Source organism: Gymnogyps californianus, chromosome 14 (genome assembly GCF_018139145.2).
Source record: "Gymnogyps californianus isolate 813 chromosome 14, ASM1813914v2, whole genome shotgun sequence".
NCBI lineage: Eukaryota > Metazoa > Chordata > Aves > Accipitriformes > Cathartidae > Gymnogyps > Gymnogyps californianus.
The window spans coordinates 16,516,465-16,543,942 of NC_059484.1; the positions used below are offsets into that span (position 1 = coordinate 16,516,465).

General features: G+C 41.7%; 2 protein-coding genes across 3 annotated transcripts in view; one reads left to right on the forward strand and one right to left on the reverse strand.

Annotated features, from left to right (window-relative positions):
- Positions 1-7,481: 7,481 nt before the first annotated feature.
- Positions 7,482-27,478, reverse strand: part of HNRNPAB (heterogeneous nuclear ribonucleoprotein A/B) — a 28,636-nt gene continuing 8,639 nt past the window's right edge. For both annotated transcript variants that reach the window (XM_050905288.1, XM_050905286.1), the window contains one exon: positions 7,482-9,722. The gene's annotated coding sequence lies outside the window, so the exon portion shown is untranslated. The remainder of the gene's footprint in view (positions 9,723-27,478) is intronic.
- On the forward strand, positions 17,271-26,554 carry PHYKPL (5-phosphohydroxy-L-lysine phospho-lyase). The gene is made up of 13 exons (XM_050905285.1): positions 17,271-17,329; positions 19,280-19,398; positions 20,244-20,403; positions 21,056-21,130; positions 21,988-22,075; positions 22,170-22,286; positions 22,508-22,590; positions 22,865-23,090; positions 23,357-23,511; positions 24,018-24,107; positions 24,320-24,450; positions 24,894-24,950; positions 26,376-26,554. Exons 1-12 carry the CDS (start codon positions 17,271-17,273, stop codon positions 24,920-24,922), a joined length of 1,332 nt encoding a protein of 443 aa, XP_050761242.1. The 3' UTR covers positions 24,923-24,950; positions 26,376-26,554.

Below are 27,478 nucleotides of genomic sequence, written 5' to 3' on the forward strand. Positions count from 1 at the left end.
GGCTTGGACGGTGCAAAGGGAGAAAAAGGTGACAGCGGTGAGAAGGGGGACCACGGCGACACTGGACCCGCTGTGAGTTGTTTTCCCGTATCTCATTTCTGGCCGTCAACAGAAACCTGCCTCACAGCAACTATCCCAATGCCTTGTTTCTTTTTTCTTTAAGGGTCTCCCAGGTGCTCCAGGGCTCATCGGTTTACCCGGTACCAAAGGAGAGAAGGTAATTATCGGTGTGGGAAAGGAGCAGTGATGCTGTGGTGTAATCCTAAAATAGGGACTGTAAAATCCTGTCGCGGTGGGTCCAGGCAGAACTGCAGAGCTGGGCTTACCAGCACTATCCCGATGCGTGGCCAGGAGCTCCCCTCCCACCCCAGGGGCTGACAGGCGAGCCCGTGCTGTCACAACCGTATTTCACCAACTGGATATAAGTTTGCCTGCAACACCAAACTCAATATGGCATGTCTTAATTTTTATTTTTACAACTGCAGGGAAAGCCAGGGGAGCCAGGATTGGATGTGAGTATGGAAAACATTAATTGTGCCATGTAGAAACATGAACGACATGCATGTAAAGGCCATCAAATTGCTTGAGATTGTCGGAAAAATATGTGGCTAACACTGTATAGACTACTCTCCCTTAAACACAGTGCCCATGGAACGATGTCTGTAGGAAAGGGCTTAATTCACGCCAGTTGCCGGACTACTTGCACTGCACAGTGGTAACTGCTCAGCTAAAGATGCCACGGGGACTTCCCTTTCCAATTGAGAATATTTGTATTGGATTCAGTGAAACAAAAATCTCTAATAGCTGTAATGTTACTGGGGTACGGTAAAGCACTAGCTTTCCCAAGAAATTGCTGACGTACAAAGTCAACAGGAAGAAAATGTCATACTCTTCACCACGGGAGGATGGGTTGATCACTGGAGATTGCTTATGTGGAACTGAGATGCCGGGATGTTCACACACTAAACTTACAAACCTCTTTCCCCCCCCCCCCCCCAAAATTGTCATGATAGGGTTTCCCAGGTCTCAGAGGAGAGAAAGGAGAGAGAAGTGAAAGAGGCGAGAAGGTGAGTGGGTTACAGCTGCAGAGATGCTAGTGGGGGCAGGACTGGTTGCTCTTTTCGGCAGGCAGCGATGCTTGCCCTGGGTGCTGGTTCCCTCTCCAGCCTGGCAGTGTTTCTCAGGTCACTGCTGTAAGGCCTTTTCTATGGCACAAGTATTTGCATGGTCCCAGTGTAGGGCAGGACATGCAGTTAATTCCTACCCACTTGGAAGTGCTTTCTGCAAGTCTGTCCCCACCCCAGCACAACCATTGTGGGGAAATGGAGAAGCCCGACAGCTCCAGGTTGCAAAGAATTGCTAGTTTTGGTTTATAGACCTTGAAAATGGATCCAAGTCAAAGGCTTTGTTACAGGGATCCTTAAATAAAGGGGTGCCCAGCTGGAGGCAGGAGCCCAGCTGAGCGCAGGGCAGTGGCTGGAAGCTGGTGCTCCCACTTACTGTCAGATACCAACCTGGTTTCTAGCAGAAACCGGTCATTTAGTCATTCTGTTATAAAATTATCTATTAAAATATCTCCCCCCAGCTTTAACTGAAGATTTTTCACAGTGATTTAATTACTCAGTTGAGTTTACACTAATGCAAACGTCCCTACTCTGGGTGAGGTGTGGGACTCCGCAAGTGCTGTGCGACTTAAAGCCAAGGTGTTTCCCCACCTGTTCCTGATATTTTCCTGTTGTGCGAACAGGGTGAGCGAGGAATACCGGGGAGAAAAGGCGCCAAAGGGCAGAAGGGGGAACCAGGCCCTCCCGGACTGGATCAGCCTTGTCCTGTGGTACGTCTTTTATTTCACTCATCCTAAGCACGCGTTGCCAGGACTGAAAAGGAGACGCAGCTTTGCAGCCAGGGAAAGGGAGGGAGGATTTGGTAGTTCTTTATTTTGCAGTAAATCAGAGCAGATGGTTATTGTTTTCTCACTTTTCTTAATGGTTTGTTTTATCTGCACTGCTGGAAGTTCACTGCTCGCTGTAAGGGCTCCTCACTGGCCAGATGGGAGCAAGCCACAGCAGTAAAAATAAAGAATCTTTGTGTAAAAACCTTCTTATTGTAGTTGGGAACAATGGGCTTCAGTAATGCTCTTCGGGAGATAGCATGCCCTGGTGAAGCTGCTGGCCTGGCTTTTGAGTACATTTGAAATCAGGGAGTAACTCAATGCAGTGGATAGGAGGCGATTTGAAAATAAGGTCAGCTCCATCCCTTCATCTCCGCAAACCGAGCGAGGGATGAGCCTGGCTCTAGCTCTCCCGCGTGGGGAAGTGGGTTGGAGTTGATAGCATCTTAGTACTGCCAAAGATAAGTGATGTAGGAGCTGGAGCTCCCCAGGCTGCCAAGAAGTGCCTCTTGGCACCTGAGAGAAGAGACCTCCCCGTGTTTCTCCACCTGAGATAGCAGCTCGTGGCTCAGATCTGTCCCTTCTCAGACACGTCCCGGGCCACCGCTGTGCAGCGTGTACACAAAGAGGCTTTCCAGGAAACCTCCTGGGTGTTTGAGCCCGACGAAGGTGGATCTCCCATGTCCACTTCCAGAACCTCTCATTCCTCTGCTAGGGCTCAGGAAAAAAAAAAAAAAATCTATACTGGTTTATAAGAAGTTATTTGGCCTGGTAAAATCTACCTCCTTTTCATTACTATTTTTCATATGACTAAAACCAGTGAGATCTTTTCCCTAAAATGCTTTGAGGCTGCAGGATGAAAGTGTGATTCATATCAACTATTGAACTAAAACTACTTAAATGTAGCTGTTAGCCCCTAGTTCAGCTGCACCTAACTAGTAGTGCCAGGTACCTGCTCCAACATGCTCCAAAAAACTCGTTTCTTTTCTAAATGTGTGACTTCTCACCCCACCAGCACAGCTATGGCAATCGAAGCTGTTGTATAGCTCCACTATACCAGCAAAAAGCTCCTTCGGTCAATATGCTTTATTTTGCTTGGAGATTGAATGTGAACTACAATTAATTTTTTTGTTTCTGATGATCACCTTTCCTCCCTCAACATGCTGGATGATTTAACCCTCATCTTTTTCACTGCGCTGTTACAAACGTGAATCTCTGGTTTGTGTATAGAAGATCTTTCCCAGATGACAGACTCTACGTGTCTGTGAATTCCCTACCATAAAACCACTCTGCTGACTTGCTGTGTCATCAGAAATGGAGGTGTAAAGTTCTGGACCCATCCTCCTCCGCTGAAACGCGGGAATCTGAGTAACTCCCGTGCCCTTTATCATTCTCAACAAGCAGTTATTTTTTCAAACAGGGAGATCATAGCATTGCAGGCAGCAAAAGGGACCCAGGTTTACCAGGCCTGGATGGGGTGAGCGTGCCCTGCTCTTTGGTACAGTATTTGCTCTCTTTCTTTCTTGCATGGCTTGTGTGTGTTTCTGCTGTGGCCAAGCCCTGTCCCGAGGAGCGAATCCCTCCAGGGAGAGGAAGGACACAAGGCAGCAGAGCTGGAACAAGATGTTTCACTTTGGCATTCGGGGAAGGATGCCAATGTGTTGTGCCTTCTTCCTCTCAGTTAAAATGACTTTAGATAAGGCATGTAAGCAATGGGAGATCACGTAGGGGATGCCTGCCCTTTCTGATAACAGATGCTAAAAATTAGTTCTGGTTTCTCTCAGCACCTCTGGCCCAGTTTGGTTTGGTTCCCCTCGCGCCTGTGCTGCTGCAGCCCTGTGGGTCTGATTCCCAGCTGGGTTTTGAAAAGCTTTCCTCAAATGAACGGCCAGTTCTGCAGAGCAGGGGTCACCAGCACTCGGGGCATCAGAAGGGCACTTGCTGTGTCAGCACATAGCTCTGCCCCGCAGAACTCAGGTTGAAGTCCAACAGTTATGCAGGAAGGTTCGTGCTCAGCTCCCCGAAAGGGCTCTGCACGACTAGCTAAAAGAGGTCATTGTTTTATTTTCATTTTTTTAACCACAGAAAATGCTGCATGTTAGATGATTTGCAGTTGTCTTCAGAGAAACAAAAGGCCAGTAAGCTGTCTCTCTTTCAAAAAGTTAAATTACTTTCATATGTCTCAAAGAAACCAATTACTAGCAGCAGGCCTGCTTCAACTCTTCATATTTACTCCCCAGAGATGTTGTATTTACCAAGTATCTCCCATCTTAACTATATAGAAAACACAAGACCTATCTGTATTGAAGGCATTGTAAACTGCAGTAGGCGATTTCTCCAATATGTAACTACTACATGACTAGTTAGTAAAGCACTTGCACATCTTCCCACTTATGTAGGTGAGGGTTAGCTGCATGTTGGCTTGGGAGCGTTGTCTTTGGTCTCCACCCCACCATGCGGTGGAGGCTTGCTGGGTTCTCGGCGATGGCTTTCAGTCCAGGAGCATGAGCATGAGCCTTACACGCAGGTTGCAAAGCTCTTTTTAAGTTGACAAGTCATTTTGGAATCACTCGAGTGAAACATGGTAGAAAGGCGTGCAGTTTTATGCTGGCCAAAATAAGTATTTTGAGTGCACAGGAAGGACAAAAAGCCCAGGGCAGAAATCAACGCTGTGACCATCGGTGTTAGGATGCGCTTTAACAGCAGGTCAGGGTCTTTCTAGGTCAAACAACTCCTCTGCACCTTGTCCCCTTTACCCTTCACCCCCAGACAACTCTGGCAAATGTGCAAGTTGCACTTTTTTTTATCAATAGTTATGGACCAAAATATTGAGTGGTGTCAGCAGAAAAATGTGTATGTTTTCTAACGAACGTTATAGGAAAGCATGTGAAAATAATTTGACCTGTTACACTCTGAGTAGCTGGAGAGGGTAACCTTACTTCACTGCATCTGTTTTATTGGGCATAGGCTATTTTACATATAAAATCAATACAGAATACAAAAAATGTGATGACTGACATTTACAGTAAAAAATGTAAAAATGCGTTTTGACCTATATTTGCACTAGCAGTGATCTCCGCTGCGTACGCATCCTCGTGGCTTCCCACCCCTAGTTAATTTGGAGGTGGCTCTGAGGGAAGGGTCAGTGCATGTGTGCTCTCTGTAGCTCTACATGCAGAAATTCATGCAATCAGAGATCCAAGAGCCTTAAAAAAATCCAGCATCAGAAAAGGCAGCTGAAGTCTGCTATTTCTTCTAAAGTATCTTGAAAGAATTGGTCATACATAGTCCATGCCTCTTCTAAGGGGCTCCTTCCTTTTCAGTGTTTTCCTCCTGGTAAGTAAGCTCTTCTGGCTTTCTGATTTCTGTGTGTTTCTTGTATCTCCATCAGAAAAAGACAAATATTTTCACTCCCTTTGCATAGTCCACAACTCATCCTATTTCAATCAGTTCAGCAACTCAAGATTTCTTAAAGAAACTAAGTACTGCAGGATCGAATTTAACACAATTAGGATATCATCCAGAAAAAAAAAAAATTACACCACTGCCCCCAAACTGAAAAGCGCATATTAACAAAAAAATACATTTCCACATCATGCTTTCCATAGATATGATTGCAAAAAACACTACCTTACAAAGCAGATTATGAAGCTAATTAACTGTAGTTCCAAATTTTTATATTTGTTCACATTTTCTTTTTTCGTTTAAAGGAAAAAGAAAGTGTAGTTTGTTGTTGTTTTTTTTTTACCCTGGGGTGTATTCAATTTTGTGTTGTGTGTGACACACGGATTACATTGCCTGCATATTTATTTTTGTGCATATACAGTAAATGGGTTTTGCATGGTAATTAACGGTGCTGCTAAACCTTTCATCATTGTGAAGACTGAGCTTCAGGTTTTTGGGCCTGACACTTAAGTCACTGTCAACAGAAATTAAGTCTGTAAATTCAATTTTGCAGGGACCAGACGGACTGCCAGTAGCAGGATGTTGGCATAAGGTACAGTAATAATAATAATTGTATATCCTTGAGCAGGTCCTGAGTAATTTTGTTTGCTGCATGGTGATTGTTTGCACTGCTGCACATCCTTTAAGCAACAGGTTATATGCCTGGCAGACATAACGTCATGCCTTGGGAGAACAGGATTCCATCTAGCTTCATGTCTTGTTCCCCACAGCTGTAGACTGGTGCTAGGAACACCGCTCCAAAAACTGGCTAGGCATGAAAAATCATTCTCGTTAATATTGTTGGTAGCAATGCCTTTTTTCAGGCTTGCTCAGGCTAGGCTTTTATTATGGCCCAGGCAGTTTAGGAACCACTCGTGTAAAGACTGTGCACCACTCTGCAAAATGTGCTCGTGTGACTTAGCCCATATCCTCTAGCTGAGACTTTTACAGTGGGTTACCTCTTTGTCGCAGAGTTACAACACATTTATTTCCAAACAAAGACTTTTCTGCCGTTGTTATTATAATCCACAACCACTCCGCTGCTTCAGGGCTCGAATCAGTAAATCTGGGTGGAGGTTGTCAGGTAATTTGTACCGTCTCGCGCCCCCAGAAGAGCCGGGGGTTTTAAGTGCTAAAGGCAGCCTGGGAGAATAAGGAGAGACGTGTCCCCCCGTAAGATGAGGATTTGATCCAGACTTGTAGGAGGATGCTGTAATCTCATTCTCCAACAAGGGTATGACACTGGAGCTGATTGGAATTACTAACCCAGTTTCAGACATGTGGTATGTGGACACAGTTTGAGTTAATAGCAAGCATGTTACTAACTAGTTGCAAACTCTCGGTTAGAATGTGAGCACGCCCTTAGCATATGAAAGTTTTTAATTCTGTGGTAAGTCGTTTGGATGTACTGTTAAAAGAAATCTGAATGCCAATCCTTATAATATTAACAATAAGATTAGTAAGTGTAATGAATGGAGCATTTCTCTTTGATTAAAATGTTTGTCTGTGTGTTCTTTTTCAGTGATCTCTAAGCATGAAGCACAATATGTAAATAATGTGATATATTTTGATCTTTTTAATTTTTGTATAAAAAAAGGAAAAAAAAAACTTTCAACAGTAATATATTGACCTTTTTTTATACTGGATTCTGTCATTTATGGACTTTGAAAATATTGTAAAGCTCCCAAACCCGTAAGATACGCATGATAACATCAGGATTTGATAAAGGTACCAATGACAGTAGCTGGGAATGAACAGTATTCACTGCTAATGTTGCTGCCTGAACTAACAGTACTGAGACAGCGTGTTGCCTAGTGTGCCTTATCGCATGAAGGAGGGAGAAATCCCTATCCTAATTTCGCTCTCAACTCTGTATTTGCATTGCACATGCACATTAAAAGGGTGAAAAAAACTGGCTGAAAACAAAGAAGAACAAAAGGATGCAGCCCTAGAAATGAAAGAAGCTGCTGTATACCATCTGGTCAAACAAGAGAAGGACTTGCAACGTGCAGAGGAAACAAAGCCAAGCTCCGTTCGTTGCTACCTGCTGTTGATATGATGGAAATAGCAATTCTTTGGCTAAACAGAACAACATTGACTACCTGTGGTTATTTCCACTACTATCAAGGAAAGGTTGTTTTTTTTTTTTTCTCAAGAGGAAGCACGTCTGGGTCCTGTTCTGGGGTCTGTGGCTGAAGATGTGCAAGCGCTTTGTTACTGTGGAACCCAAATTCCCCAAGAAACATCCACTGCAGAATTTCAGAACACAAAAACCTAGTAATACTTTCAGTGTAGAGAGTTGCAGGACAGGGAGGGCTCTGCTGAAGTCTTTTCTTAAACAACAGAGCACATAATGTTGCTGTTGGGGTTCCCAAAACTTGGGAGCTTGGAGTATTTAGTTGTCTTGGTTTGTAGGGTTCAGTTGCGTTTTGATTTTTCTTGGTTTACGTGGTTTTAATTGTAAACTCTGTAACTCTGCACAATCCTCTTGTCCTCTTCCTTCTCTCCCATTTTTCGGTCTCTTTCTTTAAATTATCTTATCTCAGGCACATCCCATGCAGAGCAGGGTAATGAATAAAAGGAGGATTATGATTCTGATATCTGCATATGGCATTAAGTGAGATCAATTAAAAATTTGCAACCTATTCCACTGTTCACATTTTTAAAGACGTTGAAAAAAACAGAGACTGTGTAGTAAAGAGCCATAAAAAATTATTTCAGGGAGGAAGAAAATGGCTTACAGCCGAGTCTGTTCAGCTTAGGATGAAGATCAAGAGGCAATCAGATTCCTTTACAGGGAGGAGATACTTTGGAGTAGTAAGTTCTTAAACTGAACAGAGAAAGATGTACAAATATCCGCCCAATGGGTAGAAGCTGAAGCGACACAAAATCAAATAAAGTAAGCCATGGATTTTTTAATGGTGAGACTAGTTAATCCTAACCAGACCAGTGATGTAATCCCCATCGCTTTAATGCCTTTTTGATTTAACAGATCATTTCTGGAGGAAATACTTTAGCCCAATACAAGTTGCTAGGCTCTGTGTAGGAGTCCTAGGTGAAATTAAGAGCCTGACCACGATATCAAACCAGATATCATCAGGGCTTTTTGTGGCCTTGGTCTTAGAGAATACAGAAGGGGGTCATTTTTGGTGCATTGAGTAGATCCGAACCCTCTGTCAGATCCTTGTTCCACTGCGTCTCTTACGGCAGCTACTGCCAGAGAGGACTTGAGAGAGGGATGCGACCGTCCAGGGGCAATCTGCCCCGTACAAGCTGACCTAGCGCTAAGGTAGTTCTTGCTCCAATATTCTGAAGAACAGTAGGAACATGCTCAGTGCTCCACACAGGTAGGGTGACGTTTGACTGATGTCTGTGAGTTATCTGTGACTGGGTCCTAGGTGTCCTTGAGCTTATCCTTTTAGTCAGCTGGGAGCATTTGTTATCTGCTGGTAAATGCTGAAATGGCCATCTAGCTTGGTAGATGCGGACACAAGACTTATGGCTGTAGGCAGTGAACTTTTGTTATGTGTCTTTGTTAGCTGCTTAGGGTCTACATCTACACATTGCTTGCTTTGTGGCTATACTTTGCATCTTTACCAGTTACTGACCATTTTCTTGGTCACCATATAGATTAAATCCATGTAAATGCAGATCAACTAACAAATCAAGAAACAAGAATTATGTAACTCAAAACAGCAACAAAAATGCATTTTATTTACTTCCATTTCATGTTGTTAGCTATCACTTTTGGTATAGGGGTTTTTAAAGGCATAAGGAGCAGCTGAACAAGCTCCCACTGGCTTTTTAGTGCTTTTGAAAAACCCCTTTACTGTCCCAAATTAAAGCTAAAAATCTTCTTCTGTGGAAGGCTGAAGGTAAATCTCTCATTGATGTAACCGGGAAGAAGATCTGTAATTGTTCCCTTAATGTACAGTTGCTCTTCCCATCTCCCCCAGTCATCTCCAACTAAAAGCAACTCACTACTCCAAACCACACTGTGGGCTTCTACACTCAAATTCCTGCACGTGTCCTGTTCATGGAACCTCTATGGATATCAATGAGAGTTCAGTCCCCAGAATGACTGCAGAAAGCACAAGAATCTGGAAGTGTCCACAAACAATCTACAATGCAGATAGAAAAGTCTTGTTTTACATACGCTGGCAAAAACTAAACAGCTTTCTATCTAGCTCCTACTTGAAGAAGTTTGATATCACTGAAGCTACAAGACAAGCTAACCTCCAAAGCTTATGAAATTATATTAAAATTTGTATTTTCTCTGAGGAAATACCCCGAAGTCCTATTATCTTCAGGTAAACAAGTCAGTATTCCGTCTTCAACTTGTGGAATATCCAGTGCTTGTAGGCATCAACTGTGACCACTGCCAGGCCTGCAAAACATTGATACAGAATACCAGAATAGTGCTTTACCTATTGCTCTAATCGCTCTGCATGGCAGCCGTCCCCCTCCCAACACAGAGCCTCTGCTGCCACAGAACCCAAGACATTTGTTCATAAAGGAGGAAGAGAGCTCATTTTGAATCGAATAAACCTCTTAACCGGGGTTGTTGTTCTCCATCCTTGACGCAGAGCCTGACCACTCACGGCGTTTCCATGCCAGTCAAGGAGGAAGGCTAGAATTATCTTCCTAGCACAGGACGGCGGCTGGTATCCATACCCATCAGCGCTACCACCTCAGCTGCCAAACCTTTTAGTGATCATCTTCGAAAATTCCCAGGCAAATGCCCTCTCTGCATTGGTTTATTCTGCATCTCAAATATGGTGAGTCCAGCACGTGCAAAGAAGATCCATCTATGCACCTGCAGCAAGTCTGGTATGTTGAGGACGTGTGACTTACTGCACACGTACAGATCGGCAGCCTGTGTGTAGTAGCTTCTCTGGACTTCTGCCGCTGTCATTTCCATTAGAAATGCTGGCAGGTACGGATCCTGCTGTATACAGTGCCTATTGCCACTTCAGCTACGAGGAACTAACCAGTAAATCCCCGAGGATCTGCTGGTGGTAGGTCTACTCTGCCAACCCCTTCCATCGCCAAAGCAGCTGAGAGCTGTGGAAAGCAGAGCTCCTGGGAACAGAGCGAGGTACAGATCCCCGTGCAAGGCTGCTGCAGGAGGCTGCGGCTGTGAGCTGCACTTGAAGTCCTTCCCGGTCCTCAGCCGAGATGGGTGCATTTGGCCTTTATATTCTGAACTCAGTGTTCCTTATCGATTGTATCATGCAGATCAACAGACTGTATTAGAGGAACTGTTGACTTTTGGATCGATTGCACAGAGTCTAAGAGGCAATCTGTTTAGATTTCCATGTGCTTTCCAAACACACATATTTAGAAGAGTAGGTTGTTAAATGATAAATTGTTTCAGAGCAGTCATGCTCTTATTGGGAAGAGTTAAAAAAAGATGTGCTTTGCTCAGCAAATTCGTGCCAGATCAGTTGATTATTTTCTCCTTCCATATGAAAATGTTTATGTGGGTCTTTTTGAATACTTTCAGTTTGCAAATAGCTCACAAAGATAAATTTTACTTCTAGGTAGTACTGGTAGTCTCACTCAGTAATTATTTCAACCTCTCACAAAGCGTAGTGCCTTTTTCTCCAGGAAACCCCTCTTTTCCTTTTTTTTTTTTTTTGCCCCTTCTGATTTGAGAGAATGTAAGATTGTTTTACAGGAATTCAGAAATGCAGCTTAATGTTACCAATAGATGTCAGTAGCAATAAAGATGATTGACAGAGAGGCTGCTAATGCTTATGAAATGTAGGTCAGTGAGACTGAGCAATTGATTTATCTTGATCGCTAAAATGTTTAATATGTTAGCTTCATGGATTCATCCATAGACATTTTGGATAACACACTTAAGTTACTAATCTTGGGGGAATCTGAAGCCTAGCCAAATTTGTGTTTTATCTTTTGTTTTCTAGTCCACAAAACAAAATTCCTTAGTCTAATTTAACCAACCATGAAAGCATGGTGATTTCCATTATGTTAAGATAACCACGTCTGCCTGCTGCCCAGGAGCAGAGGACAAGCAGCTTTCCTTAAGGCTTGTTCTGTTTAAAATTGTAGCTAATGACCATCTTTCCATTTACTACCAACATCCTCTAACATGCTGTAGCCTAATCAATTTTGGGAGCAAAGTTCCCAAACTGAGTCCTAAGGGCACAAGAACTCACTTGAACCCCCTACAAAGTTTTTCAGCTACAAAGCTCTGCAGGCAGGGCTACCTTGCCACAAGACACGGCAAATGCATTATGTGACTAACGCTAGAGCTGCTGCTCGCTGTGGTTGTGGCGCTTGTGTCCCGGCCCCTGGTGCTCCAGGACTGGTGATGCTGCACCCAACTGTAAGCCAGGGGAGAGCTCCCTAAAGCTTCTGGGGGGAATGGATTTTGGGGGGAAGGGAACGTGGCCAAATAACCCCCATGTCTGTAACTTCAGTTCAGTGCTGAAAGCTTGCTGGCAGCTCGAGAGGCCCCTTGCCAGAGCATGAACCTGATGATTTGGCCTGTGCTGATGGGGGCAGGTGAGATTTAATTAGAGTTTTGCAGCTGAATCAGGGGCTTGGCCAGTGAGTTCAGGAATATTTCTCTGGGTTATAAAACAGGGGGCAGAGAAAACCTAGTCTGACTCCAAACTGACACTGTTTCCAAGCCTTAATGCACTGGGATTTTAGTTTTAAAAAAAAAAAAAAATCAAGACATTGCCATATGCTTCGTTTTATTCTCATGGGGGGAGTCACCTTTCTTGTATACACTGCTTCTAACACTTGCTGTATATATAATGGTGATGAATTTATTTCCGTATGGATTTTTCTCCTGTGTATTTAAAAATAAGAATGTTTCTTCTAACAATAAGAGACTTTCTGATGTGTTTTCTTTTTAGGAAACCAATAGATGAAATATTTAGCTGAGCTTTTGTCTTCTGTCATTTCATAAATTCAGCATTTGAAATCCTTAAGCAAACCAGCAGAACACGTGTGAGGTTTCAGCAGTTCAAGACATCCTATGCAATGATGAAAAGCAATCACGGAGAATGACACAGGTCATTACCCGTGGTTTTAAGACTGTTACAATAACCCACTACCCAGGAAGTGTGTTTGTGGTGACCAAGGCTTTCATGCCAGAAAGCCTGTGTTCTAGTGTGGCTACTTTCTTCTTCTCCCCCCACATGCAAGCTCAGTGTCCCATTTCAGCTGCTGTAACTGAGCACAACTGCGCTGGCTGCAACAGCGCTGAACTAGATTACACCAGCAAAGATTTCAGTCTGCAGTGTTTACTATCTCGCCAGCCCACAGCTCAGAATGAATCTGTGAATTTTTATATGTAGCACATGGTTTTGCAATCTGCCAAATAGAGCAGACTCTTGGGCCAGAATGAAAGAACTCACCCATTGGTAATGCATAGCTTAATTAAAATATTAAGATGCCAGAAATTTCCAGCTTTTATCATAATGGTAAATAACCATCCTTGGTCAATATAACTGTGCCTCATTAGCTTGTAAATGTAGTATGTATTATGAAGGAGTATTAGAGCGTAGGTTTCCCAGTCATTGAATACTGATTTAATGCTGCCCTCTAGAGGAGATCTTTTCTTAATAGAAACAAATTTTATGCCAAGACAAATTTTATGCAAATTTTATGCCGTGACACTGTCCCTTAATTGACAGCACACATAGGGATGGGCACACCTTTTGCATAACTATATGGTTTGAACAGATATTTGTAAAACAGGAGCACATAAATAGAAATCTTTCATCTTTTTTCCAAATCTGATATTTCTTTCTTGGGAAATACCATCATATTCTTACTTCTTTTGGTTTTTTTTAGTCCCACTGTTGCCCAGACAATTTAAAGCGTTATACAAATAAAATCTATCTGTAGTAGGTTACCTGTCAAGTTTCCATTTTTAAATTATAGAGCATGGAAGCTTTGAATTATTTTCTTTACAGACAACAGATTTATACTTAAGATATGCAAAAATATTAATAACAACAAAAGGTAAAAATGTAAAAATTTAAATGTCCCCAAACCACTTATCCTGGACAAATATTGTAGGTATCTGGCTGAATTCAGATCAGTAAGTTTGGTTCCAACTTGCACTAGCATAGCTAGGAGTGTCCTCAGTAGGTGTCCAAGGGTGGAGTAAAACCTTGGTACTGCTTTATTTCATTTGAAGCTCCTAAGTTTTACCTGTTAAGTATCTGCTGATGTGCTTAGTAGCACAGCCAGCCTTCCAGTTGTTTAACCAGGAAGATTTTCAAGTGAGAGGTGAAGTATTTGGATAGATTTCAAGAGGCCTAAGACACTTCAGCTTGCGAAGGCAATCACTGTGGCATATACTGACCTTGGCAACCTTACAGGACAGCATTTATGCAAGAATATTTCTTGGACCCTTTTGCAATAGTGTTGGGTTTTTTTGGTGTTGGTTTTTTTTTTTTTTTTTTTAAAAGAGGAAGAAAATATCTGGTCGCTGTAGTTAGTCCAGTCTCACTGTCATTTACTGGAGTCACCTGCCTTTTAATTGTGTCCCTAGCACTGCAGTGAACCTGACCGTAATTAGTACAGTTTGAAATACTTCACAGCTCCACTTTGGGGAATCTATTGCAGACTGAAGCAAACCAGTGAGTAAAAAAATCCATCTCCTAAACTTTTGTCTTCCTTGATTATCATTTATATTTGTAAGCTAAAAATTACTTCTAGTATTTTCACGTCCCCAGGTGAACTACTGCAACTTTTCCATATGCTTGTGTACCATTAGATGGCACAACAAAAGGGATGTCTAACTATTGTGTAATCTGCAGCTAAAGTAAGTGCCGAAAACCTGTTACTTAGAAATGAATGGAAGAAGGACTTAATAGATTGTATGACTCTATACTACTGTAGAGAGCCTGGGGGAAAACCACAGGAAAGCTGGGAAACATAAGTTTTCAATGCATAGGAAGTGGCATTATTGACAACAGAGTGGAATAAAAAATACATTATTAACATCTGCCGTTTCCCTGCGTCTTAGGACAACAATCAATCCCTGTTCGCTAAGTTCTGGTAGAAGTTGCCTCACAGTTGCGCAGTTTCATGGAACAGTCAGCTCACTTGTGTGTCTGTGTGTGGTTTCTTATATAATGTAGATATTAATGAACAGAAACTTAAACTGGAGATGTCCCAGGTATCTGTAAATGACACTAATACCACTTGCTGCTTTTTTATATGCTGTTAAACACTGTGTTGTATGCGTAACTTTGAAAAGTGCATTTTACATAATGTTATTAAGTATAGGTGGGTGCATATCAAACGTGCATTTCTGCAATTACATTAAAAAATTAGGATCTGGTTTTGCAAAGCAAAAGCACCCATGTTACCCACTGAATTTCCAAATTAAGCGGAAGAGGTAGTAAATTGCCATCAGCTAAAATGAAACTTGGAGTCCTGTTGTGTTTGCTGGTTAGTTTCATAGACAGAGTGCAGTTTTATAGACAATTTCATAACGTAGCAACTTTTTGCGCTAGAATTTGGGGTTCTTTTTTCTGGTATCTTAAAAAAACAATCAAAAATATTCAATATGATGAATGTTCAGCACAAAATACCACAGTCAAAACTGAAAGCCACCTGCTCTGTTGCATTACATTACTTTGGACATAGAAATACTTTAAAACTGGCATGTATGCTAGCATTTCTGAAACAACATAATTTGAGAAACTATACCTGCTCGTATTTAAAATCTAAATGAAAATCTCACTTATTTGTATACAGTTTAGAAAAATACACGCAATCTGTGCTTTATCTGTCCATATTTGTTTTGAAATGATGCTGATAGGGCTTAATCCTCTACCATGTTATGCAAGTGTCCCTTATTTATGTGAGTGGTTGCATCACTCCAGTAAGGCTGTTCAGAGGAGAAAGGGCTATTTGCCTGTGTGTGCAGTTTGGACACCTTGCGAAAATTAGTTTTGTTTTGAAGGTATTTACATGGTATTTTATACAAAGCTGACTAAATCTCTGTAAAATGTATCATCTTTAAAAAGAAATATATCTAGATATTAAAAATACAGAAAATGTACTTAACATCTCTATTTGCAAACTTTGTGATTTTTCATCATGTATGTGCCATGAAAAGTATTTTATTTACTCATTTCTCTGGGGAACAACTACTTTAAAAATGAAGGCATTAACAACAGTATTTCTTATCCATTGTTTTATCATGTTAAAATGCTATTAATTAGTATTGCATCATGTATTTCTAGTTTAAAGCTGTAATGGACAGTACATTAGCTTGAGACCTCAACAGATTTTTTTTCTTGTGCTTTCTGTAATAAAAGCAAGACTAGATTTTAAAAAAACGGTCTCTCTGTACAGATTGCTTTTACAATTGTGTGAATATGTATAATGAACTCTGCATTTATAACCAAGAATAAACTTTCCAAATTGTAAATGTTCAGGTTGTTATTATAAATAGCTTCTAAATATCTTAACCAGACGAGAGTTCAAATAAAGATTAACAGCCATTATTAACTTTTCCTCCACTGTCTTTTGTTACTTAAAACCTGACTTTTAGGCAACTGAGTTTGACTTCCTAAGTTCAATCTAACTTTAAGTGCATAGCAATTTGGGTTTGGATTCTCCGTATTACACAAAATTTAAATTGCTCCTGTGTTTATCAAATAACTGCAACTAGAGACAATTATTGGTGGCTATATCTAGTCAGCAACAAAGTCTGCCAAGTGTGTAGTTTTAAAAGGGTCTGCTCTATTTTCTAGAGTCTTCTTAACAAATGTTGTCAGTTTAAAACAAAAGAATGTGAACATACTTGGAAGGAAAAAAAATCTGCCATCTTTTAGAATGAAGCTTGATAAGTTTATGAACGCAGTTATGGGATACAACACTCGCAGTGGCAGAGGACTCAACCCATCCCAGAACAACCTTTCTGGTTCTTCATCTTCCTATTTTTCTTTAAGTAATTCCAATCAAACAGGAACAGAGGAATGACCATTCTAATCTGACAATAGCATTTCCTCTTTTAATCCTAACTATTGTCTATCCTATGGTTGCCTCTTCAGTAGTCAGTCAGGTCTACCTGTCTGTCACTGATCAAACACAAGAGTACAATATAAATGGTTTGTTTTTACTTTTGCTTAAATAGTGAAGTACGTGTTGAACAATTAATACTGTTGTAATACCTAGGCTACCACCTCAAATTATTTTCAACTGTAAAAGAAACTTCCTCGATATGTAAGTATTTCAAAAGAGAGTGAGTATTATGATACAGCTGTAATAATGATCCAGCAGAGCCCTCAAAAACATGTTATTACCTCTGAGGTGCCTGGTAACCAAGTGGGATCTGGGGCCATATGCCACCACCAGTGGTGTAACACCACGAGGTATAGTTTCCACACGAGCTGCCAGCAGCCTTGCAGGACCCCAGTGGGATGCAGCCTCTCCCCGATTTGTGCCATGGGACCTCAGAGATGAAGTCACCACTCCTGATGCTGTAAGTAAAGAGTCCAGCCTCACAGCCGGAGGAGCCTGAAAGCACTGGTGAGTTACTGTTCTACTCCTTGTGAAATCAGCTTGCCTAAAGCTGTTTTGGATGTTATTTGGGGAGGGGCCGGGCTCTACGATAAGGGAGGTGCACAGTTACAGTACTGCTAGAGCAGACACACGTGCAATGCCTGTCTCCTTGTGCAGCTTCTGCTAAACGTCACGGTAAGGCACTTCTTCCCGCAGCTGGGAATCCGGCACCCCAGTTACACCGCTTGCCACCCCGCAGAAGGCAGCACCGGCTCTCGGGGGCAGCGCTGCGCCAGTAGCCCGGCGCGGCCCGCAGGGGGCGCCGCGGTGGCGGGGCGGGGCGGGCCCCTCCCCGGCCCGGCCCGCCCTCCGAGGCGGGGGGCGGCACCTCCCCGGCCCGGGCCCCGCCGAGGCGGCGAGAGCGGCCATGAGGCCGGCGCAGCGCTCCCGGCAGGAGACCCTGGCCCTGCGGCAGCAGCTCATCGGGTAAGTGCCGCGGACCGGGAGGCGCCACCGCCGCCGCCCCTCGGGCCGGGAGAGCGTCTGCCGCCGGGCCGCCCGTCCCGCCGCGGGGCGCCTGACGTGGCTGCAGGGCCGTGTCCCGCCGGCCCCGGCCCTGCGGGCGCCACCGACCGCAGCCCGGCCTCGGCCCCGGGCTGGGAGCGGGCGCCGCGGGGCCCCGCTGCCCCGGCGGGCGGCCCTGCTCGCCGGCTGCTCTCGTCCCCCCCCGGGGCAGCCAGCGCGGCTGCCGGCACGCGTCCCCCTGCACGTCGGCGGCGGCGTGTTCTGGCTGCTCCGAGCCCGGCCCTCGGCCGCCGCGATCGCTCCCGGGGCTAAAGCAACCGAGTTCCTCCCATAGATTTAAACTAGCAACGTCGCGGAGAAAGTAAGTCGGTGCTGTTAGCGTGCAAAGTCTGATTTTACTGGTGTAATTAACAGTAATTAGCATTTCTGAAGGAGGGGGGGTTACGAAACTGAAGTATAAAACCTGTCTGATGTCTAGCGCGCCTGTTTAAACTTTAAACTGCTTAGAAAGCGTTTCCTGTGAGCTCAGCCGAGGGCGGGAGGTGGAGCTGAACTAACCCACCTGCAGGACTGCTGGAGGCTCGGCAGTGGTACTGCCAGGCGATGCTGGGCTAGGCAGAGGTTCTCGCTGGCCTAGGGTTATAGCCTGCCTTTCAGAAAACTTCATTACACCAAAAACATGATAGAATTAACAACGTATGTCTGCCCAGTTTGATAGACAGTACGAGACTCAGTTCCAAACTTCCGATTACCTCTGTTGCTTCAACTGACCTAAAAAATTCTTAGTTCTGTAGACTGCTACCAGGAATGGCAGCGGAACTGTTATATTTAACTGTGGGAATGCCTTCATATTGTGCCTTACATATATTCAAAAACAAGGCCACTTTAATCTTTATATGTTTTATGAATCCAGAAGTTAGGCTGAAAGTAAACACTGGAATTAGAATTGTGCCAGTTACGCACACCTGAAGAATACCACTCCATGTATTTAATCCTTCTGTAACTGATCTGCCCTGCCACTGGGAACAAAGACCCAGCCTCTGTAAGTGCTTTCTTAGCATCTGTTGAACAATTAGGACAAGCTTACAAAAAACCTGACTGTTTTACCATTCTATTGCCAGCTCACACAGAAAGTATAGGATTCCTGTAGGGGAGCAGTTTCTCCTTTTATCATTGTCTTTTTTTGTTCATTTGACAATGATTTTGTATGTACGGTCAAATTATTTTATTTTTGTATAAGCAATCTTTTACGAAATGAAGCATGAAATTTTGGTATTGCCCTTCAGAGTCAAATCTCTGCAACTCCTACTTAGGCAGATGTGTTTCAATTTTACTTGTTTGGCACTTTATTTAAAAAGTGAAACAAAACAAACGCACTTAAGTAGACCCAGCCTTATAAAATCACTCAAGGTTTCAGCTAAGGTTAGTGAAGCTTTATACAGATGTAACAATTACCCGCACCATACTTTCTGGAAAATCAGGACCTTAGCAAGAATAGTAAGAATATAATAAAAACAATCACAAGGTAAGAGACACCAGGGAGGGTTTCAAGAACATGAAGGGTAGACAGACAGTAAGGAACCGCAGTTAAGATCAGATGAAACTACAGAGCTAAGTCCTATCTGTGTGCTGCGGGGCTAGATTTCCTAGTGAAGGATTTTCAGTTCTGGAGCATGTTTTTTCCCTGCAAGTCTAACAACATTTGACTTGATTTAGAGCACAAGGCCTGTTCTCTTCCCCATCCCGAGCTTTGTTTTAGGGGCCAGAAGTAGGATGACAGCATGTGCCAGCAAACCGGGGAAATGTCTTTCTCTTCATTAACTGACTGCACTGAAAATACTACCAGCAGAATAAACTATGCGACTTTTAGCATTCACTAAGATTCATTCTGCTTTCTGATGCTTTTCACAGCTCTTCTTGCAAGCTTTTTTTTTCTAATGATCCGGTGAAGATCATAAAGGCAAAAGGCCAGTATATGTATGATGAGAATGGAAGACAATACCTTGACTGCATCAATAATGTTGCTCATGGTAAGTTAAAAGTCATGTTATTTGATACCATGTTTTTCTAAGCAGAACAAGGAACAATCAGTACTTTTTACCACTGTTGCATTGTGTTGGGGGAGGGATTGTTTAATTGGGAAAGTGGAAGAAACCTTTCTTGAGCCTATAGTTTGGGAACGTTAGTTCACATTTGAATTTCTGTGTGCATGAATGTGCTTTCCAGACTTGCTTCCTGTTCAGTCTTCCTAGAAACACACTTGTCTAAAATATACAGATTTATTTTCCATGAAAGCTCAAGTAAAAGCACCTAACTGTAAAACTAACAAATCGCTTGAGATTTTGTTGTGTTTATAAAAGTTACTGCTAAGCGTACAGTCACAGGACCACTGCTCAGTGTAGTACCTTAACTGTGTATTATGAAGCAGCTGCTGCTTTCTGACAATACTTGAAATCTCTCTAACCGGTCAGTGCTGTCACTAACACCCTAGCAGGGCTAATAATTCTTTGATGGTAAAGCTTACCTGCACGTTCCCAAACCCCTAAATTATGTAAATGTCTAAATCCAAATATCGAATTAGACACTATTTGTTTTAGCATATCAATTTCCAGTATTAACTACAAACCTTAAATAAAGTATAGTAGCAGGCAACTTCAAACTTGTTGAGGGGAAAAAATGTTTCTAGAGAAAGCTTGCAAGGTGTACCGACATTGTCTTCTGCTGACAATACCATTAATGCCCCACTGATGAAATACGATCATCAGCGATAATATCTCTATACTATTAGAGAACTACAAGTGTTAAGTTAGCATGTGAATGAACAGCATGGGTAATACGGAAGAACTCTCAAACCACTCTCCACACTATCTTGCAGTTGGACATTGTCACCCTGATATAGTAAAAGCAGCCCATGAACAAAATCAACTGTTAAATACAAATTCTCGTTATCTTCACGACAACTTGGTTGATTATGCAGAGAGACTTTCAAAAACACTACCTGAGAAGTTATGCATCTTTTATTTTTTGAATTCTGGGTAAGTAAGCCAGGTATATTAGAATTGATAACTGTGTTTTCACTAGGTATATACAGACAAGTATACTACTTTATCAACAGCCAACTGGATGATCTGGTGTGGATGACTAGATATAGACAAAAAACATGGTTTGGGGTTTTTGTTTTTGAAGAAACTGTGGTCCTTTTTAGAACTTCAGTGACTCTGAAGTTCACATTTAGCAAGCTCTCTATCAGGAAACTAAACTAGTGCTTTATTTAAGAAGGGTTTTATTCTATTTATAAAGCCTTGGACTACAAAACATTAACATAAATATTTACTGTATTAGTTTCTGGTCTGACTTGTCTTCTGAACTAGGAATTATTTCTGTTATCAAAATTAAATGTAACTGCATATTTCTGCTGGGGGGGGGGGGGGGCGTATTCCCAAGCAAACTACAGCTAAAAAAGAAAAAGAACTGTTTCCAAAGTAGTTTCTATACTCCAGCTTTTTAAGATGGATTCTGTTCTGGTGAACAGTCCTACCTAATGAGTGCTGATTACTAAGGGATCTGCGAGTAACATGCATCAAGTTCTGTCTGTTCTTTGCAGACGCAAACAGCATTGCAAGGGAGGTTAGAATTTCAAAACTCAGACATCCACAATGAAACATTTATCGAATTTTTCAATTGTAGATCTGAAGCTAACGATCTTGCCCTAAGATTGGCACGACAGTATACAAAACATGAGGATGTTATAGTTTTAGACCAGTAAGTACATTGGCAATTTTATCTACTGCGGGGTACGAGGTTCAGTTTTGGTCCGTGGTCAGAGCGTTTCTGAAAACCTGTTGTAGTAGAAAGACTGTGACCAGGAGGTTGAGGGAAGTCATTTTTCCCTCTGTTCAGTATTTGCGAGACCAGCCCAGAGAACTGTGTCCGGGTTGGGCTCTCCAGTACATGACAAGACGTGGACATACTGGAAGGAGGCCAGCAGTGGCCTGCCACGATGGGTAGGGAGCCACAGGCTTGAGAGGTTAAGAAAATTGGATTTCTTCAGCTGTAAGAGATGGCTAGAGGGAGATCTTACTGCAACTACAACTGTCTAATGGGAAGGAGCAGGAAAGATGGAGCCAGGCCTGAAGATGTATCGTGACAGGAAAAAAGACAACAGACGTTAAGTTGAAACCTGAGGAATTCTGATGAGACATAGGGAAAAACTCTTTCACCATGAAGGTGGTCAAATATTAGAACAGGACACCCACAGAGACTGGAAACTCTATTGCTGGAGGATATTCAGAGACAAGTACGGCAGACATGGCCCTTCCAGTTGTTCTGCAGTCTTGTAATACTGCTCATGACTTACACTGCTGTGATTCTAGTCACTGCTCCGAGCAAACCAGTGACAAGGAGTACTGTCCCTCTGCATCCCTTATATTCAGATATGCAAAAAAATCCACATAGTACAAAGCTTATTGATAGAAATTGCAGAGCTGTTCTCCCCTTAAGTGACTGTATTCCCACCTGGTGACAGAGCCTAGCTACTCTTTAGCTATCAGTAATGCTAACCCTAAAGAACTCTTGATACTGAGGAAATTACTGTTTAGTTCTGCTAATTGTTTTTTAAGTGCTTACCATGGACATCTGACATCCTTGATTGACATAAGCCCATATAAATTCAGAAATCTAGAAGGACAAAAGGAATGGGTCCATGTGGTATGTACTTCACCCTATAACTATCAACTACTTGTCAATTTAATGAAGTCTTATTTATGATATACTGAATATAGGATACTGTTCCTTTGCATAGGCTCCTATTCCAGACACATACAGAGGACTTTATAGAGAAGACCATGAAGATTCAGTAACAGCCTATGCTAACGAAGTGAAAAATATTATTGAGCAAGCACATAAGAGAGGCAGAAAGGTAAAAAGTGATTTCCTTAACCATTTGTCTTGCCTTAGAAATGAGCATGGCTGACTGTCAATGGCATTCAGGATTACTGAGCTAAGTGGTATGGACTTGTCAAAAAGAAAAGATCACATAACAATGCAAGAACCATCTAATGACAAAGAGCTTGCTAATTGTTAACACAATTTCCACAACTTTCTGTAGTGTTCAAACATTGCATGCTATGTATGTTTCAGATTGCTGCATTTTTTGTTGAATCTCTGCCAAGCGTGGGTGGTCAAATCATTCCACCGGCAGGCTATTTTCAGAAGGTTGCAGAGTAAGTGGTCATTTATTATTTTAACTTTTTAGATTTAACATATAGATGATCGAGAATTTCTCTGCCTGCTATAGGCAGGAAACGGCCTATGCCTTCAGGTTAGAATGTAAACTTTATATGGCAAAGACCTGTTTTTAAACACATGATACAGAATACAGGCCTGTACAAGTTTGTTTCCTGGAAGTTTGCAAAGTAATGCTTTCTGCATGTTCTTAAACAGTAAATATTATGTTCCATTTCCTCTTAAGAGACAATAAAATCTGTTATGTTACAGGCACGTGCACAAGGCAGGAGGTGTATTTATTGCCGATGAAATTCAAGTTGGCTTTGGCAGGGTTGGCAAGCACTTTTGGGCATTCCAGCTTCAGGGAGAAGATTTTATACCCGATATTGTCACTATGGGGAAACCAATAGGAAATGGGCACCCTATTGCCTGTGTAGCAACAACAAAAGAAATTGCAGAAGCATTTGCAGCCACAGGAGTAGAATATTTTAATACAGTAAGTAAAAAGTTGCCCAAACTCTCCTTCTGTACAGGAGTCTAAGTATTAAAATTAAATAATCATGCAGTGTTTTTATTAATCTTTGTCACTCACAGTTACTGTCTATATTATTTGTATCTTTCTAGTATATAACTTTCTATTTACTGGCTCCATCTGATAAAAATGGCAGTATGCTCATTATATCACTGAGGCTACACTTTCAGTGACATGATTGCATCTTTCTTCCCTTTCCATGGCTATGCATGTTCCTTTCCTGAGCTCAGTTTGGAGGAAACCCTGTTTCATGTGCAATTGGATTAGCTGTGTTAGATGTGATTGAGAAGGAACACCTTCAGGCTCATGCCACAGAAGTAGGCAACTTCTTGATGAAGCTACTCAAGGAGCAGAAAATCAAACATCCCATCATTGGTGATGTCAGGTATCAGTGCCTTATTTACATTTTGAGCTGCTTTTTGTTTGGTTCAGTCAAATAACTCAATCCAACTGATGTGGTTTTAAGAAATTCATTAGATCTGTGTTTTCAGCAAAAATCAACAGCCTGCTGTACGTTAAACAAACTTGAGCTTATCAAAAGTCTGATATACTTTGCCACTCTAGGCCAGTACTGCTTTATTGATTTATTAGTTGCTAAAGGAATTCACTTTCCTGTTTGAACTCTTACTTCAAGTGCACAAAGAACAGAATTAATGAGCTGGATGGAAAATATGATTAACATCATGTCCTGTGCTGCCATTCTGAGCAGATAAAAGTCTGTATTGTATTACTACACTTCTTCAGAACAGCAATACCTTTTCTATCACTAGCCAAACATCAGGTAATTCTCATGCAGTACAGGTTTGGTCTCACAAAAACCTTTCTCAATTTTTTAGTTCACTTGCAATTCCTTCCTCTGACACAGATTGACTATTTTTGTTTCTTCTAAAGGGGTTCTGGCTTATTCATTGGAGTAGACTTAATCAAGGATCAAGCAGAAAGGACCCCAGCCACAGCAGAAGCAGAATATCTAGTAACAAGGTACAGTCATGTACTTCCTCAATGTGCAAGGCAAGCACACAATTACAAAGTAATCTTGCCACTCAATAGTTGTTAAAATATAGCCAACTGGCAGAAAAAGAAACCAGTCAGTGCCGAAAGGCATTGTCTCGACAGCCTGCATGCTGATGCTTCTAAGTTTTTCTGAACTACATGCAAAGGTAAACATAATTCTTTGTTATTGCTCTTTCCAGACTTAAGGAGGAATATATTCTACTGAGTACAGATGGGCCAGGAAGAAATGTGCTTAAATTCAAGCCCCCAATGTGCTTCAACATGGAGGATGCAAAATTTGTTGTGGACACAATTGACAAGCTACTAACAGGTAGTACAGATCAAAATTGCCTTAGAGGGTTGCTGTTGGACTGCCTTAAAGCCAATGCTGAGCTGCTGAGCCTGCTTTTCAGAAGTGCTAAAACAGAGCCAAGATTGTAGATGCTCAGCACATAGGAAAATTAGTCTTAGTCAATGCAAGTTCAGACTTCACTTCTAAATTATTCTGTTTTAAAGTTCTGTAACAAAACTATTTATTCCAGAGATGCATATGCCTTTTAAAATAGCCTTGCTCTGGCAGAGGTTGAAGTGTTTACCTATCTGAACAAAGGCAACCGGTAAAAGCTGTCCAGATTTCATTCTTGAAAGCCATAATGTGTGCATTTGCCACTTAGCTTTTTATACAACTTCTGCACACCAAGTATTAAGCAAGTTAGTGCAAAAACTTGTCTCAAAGTCATGAGTTGGCTAAATTGTTGCTTATTCTCTCTCCAGATATGGAAAAAGAATGTCTGAACCAATAGAAAACATTCACTTGTTCTACCTCAGCAGGTATGTATCTATTAGTCACCCTTTACTATTTAAAAGCAGAGGTTTCTAAACATAACTTCACAAGCATCATCACTGGCAGCAGAGCAGGACCAAGCTTCCTCAGAGATGCTTTTACCTGAAGTTAGTTTGCAGGAATTTCTGGCATTCTAGAAGCATGGACCAGACTTGTGTACATCTGGCATTCACAGCTACCTTCTATCAGAGTCTGACTCTTTTATTAACGCTATATGTATTCATTTGTTTGTAAGCTAGGTCCAACATGTCCCAGAAATGCCTACCACTAGAGCATGCTATGCTTGTCTGGGAAGCTTTAAGAGTAACAGGGTTTAACCCTTGGCACACAAATGACATATACATCAAGACAAAAACATAGCTTTTATGCTAGCTGCTCAGTGCCTTAAGTCTCTAGACAGAAGCTGTTCCAGCTGCGTAACTACTTCTCAGCAGGTCTCCCCTTAACTGCCCTTAAGGGCAGGAGCACTGTACATTCTACATGCCACAATTTGGGAACCTCCACTTATGCCAACAGCTTTATGAAGAGCTATAAGCAGTACTTTTACTACTATAGCTCCTGTTTTACTTAACATCTGACTTTGAAATAATATTGCCTTCTGTTCTCTTGAGCATTTTTGACTACTTTGTAGGATCATTTCAGGTTCATGGCTGTTATCTCATGCTTAACCACCAATTTACCCCTATACTCAGAAGTTTGTGGGCATCAGTAAGACTGAGTCCTGTTAACTCTTCCAAGCCTTGTAAATCTTAGTATCTGTTACCCAAGGTCTCTCTGTAGCTTGCTTACAGAGAACATCTAGCTGCAACTTAATTTGCCACACACTCAGAGCACACTGTACACTTACAGTTAACACCTCGATAACAACACCCTTTGGTACACTTAGCACTTCTTCAACCCCATCTGACTAAAAGACAACCAAGTGTTTTTTTTAACCAAGTGCCCAGTAAAACTCTAGGTACCTGGACAGGAATGTACCTAATGTAATCATTGGTGGCCTGAACCACCATACTAGATTCACAGTGCTATGGCCCTGAGCTAAGGAGAAACATGCTTTTAGTTCAGTGCAATATTAGTATAGCAGGCACAAGAAAAATGTGTTAATATTTTATTTAGCAAGTTAATGGAAAGACATACAGCTGTTTGTACTACTTATTCTTGCGAACAGAAAGATTACTCAACAGTGCCAGTTTAACTTCGAGGCCTAATGACTTAATGTGCTTGTCTGCAATCTAAACTAAGCAAGAAAAATGCCTTTATTTTCTACAGGAAACCAAGAATGCAAAAAGCCTCTTACTAAGTACAGTACTAGTATGACACTTACATATAATGTAAGCGAAAATGAGGCAATGAAGTATATTCCTTTTAATGATGCTTTTACAAAAAACCATAACATTATTTTCTTTCCATAGGTTTCAAACAGTGTTCAAGATCTACTGCTAAGAAACATTATTCTACTATAATAATGCACATTTAATCTTCATCCTAGCATGTCTTAGACCAGATAAGGTACCTTTGATTTTGTTATTTTCAGTTATCTTGTTATTAGTAAAAGCTTTAAGAGAAATAAATTTTACAAAAGCTTGTTTCAACTCTGGCAGAAGTGTGGAATTGGCTTTTATTTAAAACAGCAGATCTAAAACTGATTATAAAGGAATGTATTTCTAGTAGCTACTATAAACTACATTTTCTAAATTCATGCTCTTTCACGTTATGACTTTTGCAAATTAAGATGAGCCAATGGGTTCTCTTATTTTTTTAAACCTGCTGCTACCGATGCAAACACCATTCTAGCTGCCAGAACACCCAGTCCTTCCCAGGCTCCTCTGACCAGTTTCAGTAGCCAGTTTCATAACCAGGTCCCTAGTAGCACTATATTCAACAAATGGTCTCAGTGACCAGATTAATTCAAAAACTTCAGTCCCAAATTCATAACATCAAATGCATGAGGAACAGACAGCTGAGGGCCACGGCTCCCAAACCAGTTCTTACAAAATATTCTGTCCTCAAGAAATACCCAAGCAGGATTAGTAAATTAAGAGTACATTACAGCCATAAGCAACAACCTTGTGTACAAGCCCGTGCTTTCACCAGGCAATTACATGTTGTTTGTATCACAAACTTTTCATGCAAAGAAGAAAGGGAAAGCCAGCTCTGCATTTAAGTACCAGTATCCTCCATTTCTGCTTAAGGCCACATCACCTGTCAAGGAAGCATTACCTGAGAACCTACTTCCAAAAAACACCAAAGTAACAGCCAGCTGACAAACTATTGCTAACACACTAGCCAGAAGTACTGCAGCAGTATGGTCCCAATACTATGCAAATTCCCTGTTGGAGGGCAAACTGTTTGCTAGAAAAATATTCTGCTACCCCTTATTTTGTAAGAAAGCAAGTGAAAGTATGCAGTAAAGCATTTCAATTTTAAATCTTGAGACAGTAATACTTTTAAATACTGTACTCATTTGTTTCAGCCGTCTGCAGGTTTTTTTATTTGCAAGTAAGTTGGGCATTAG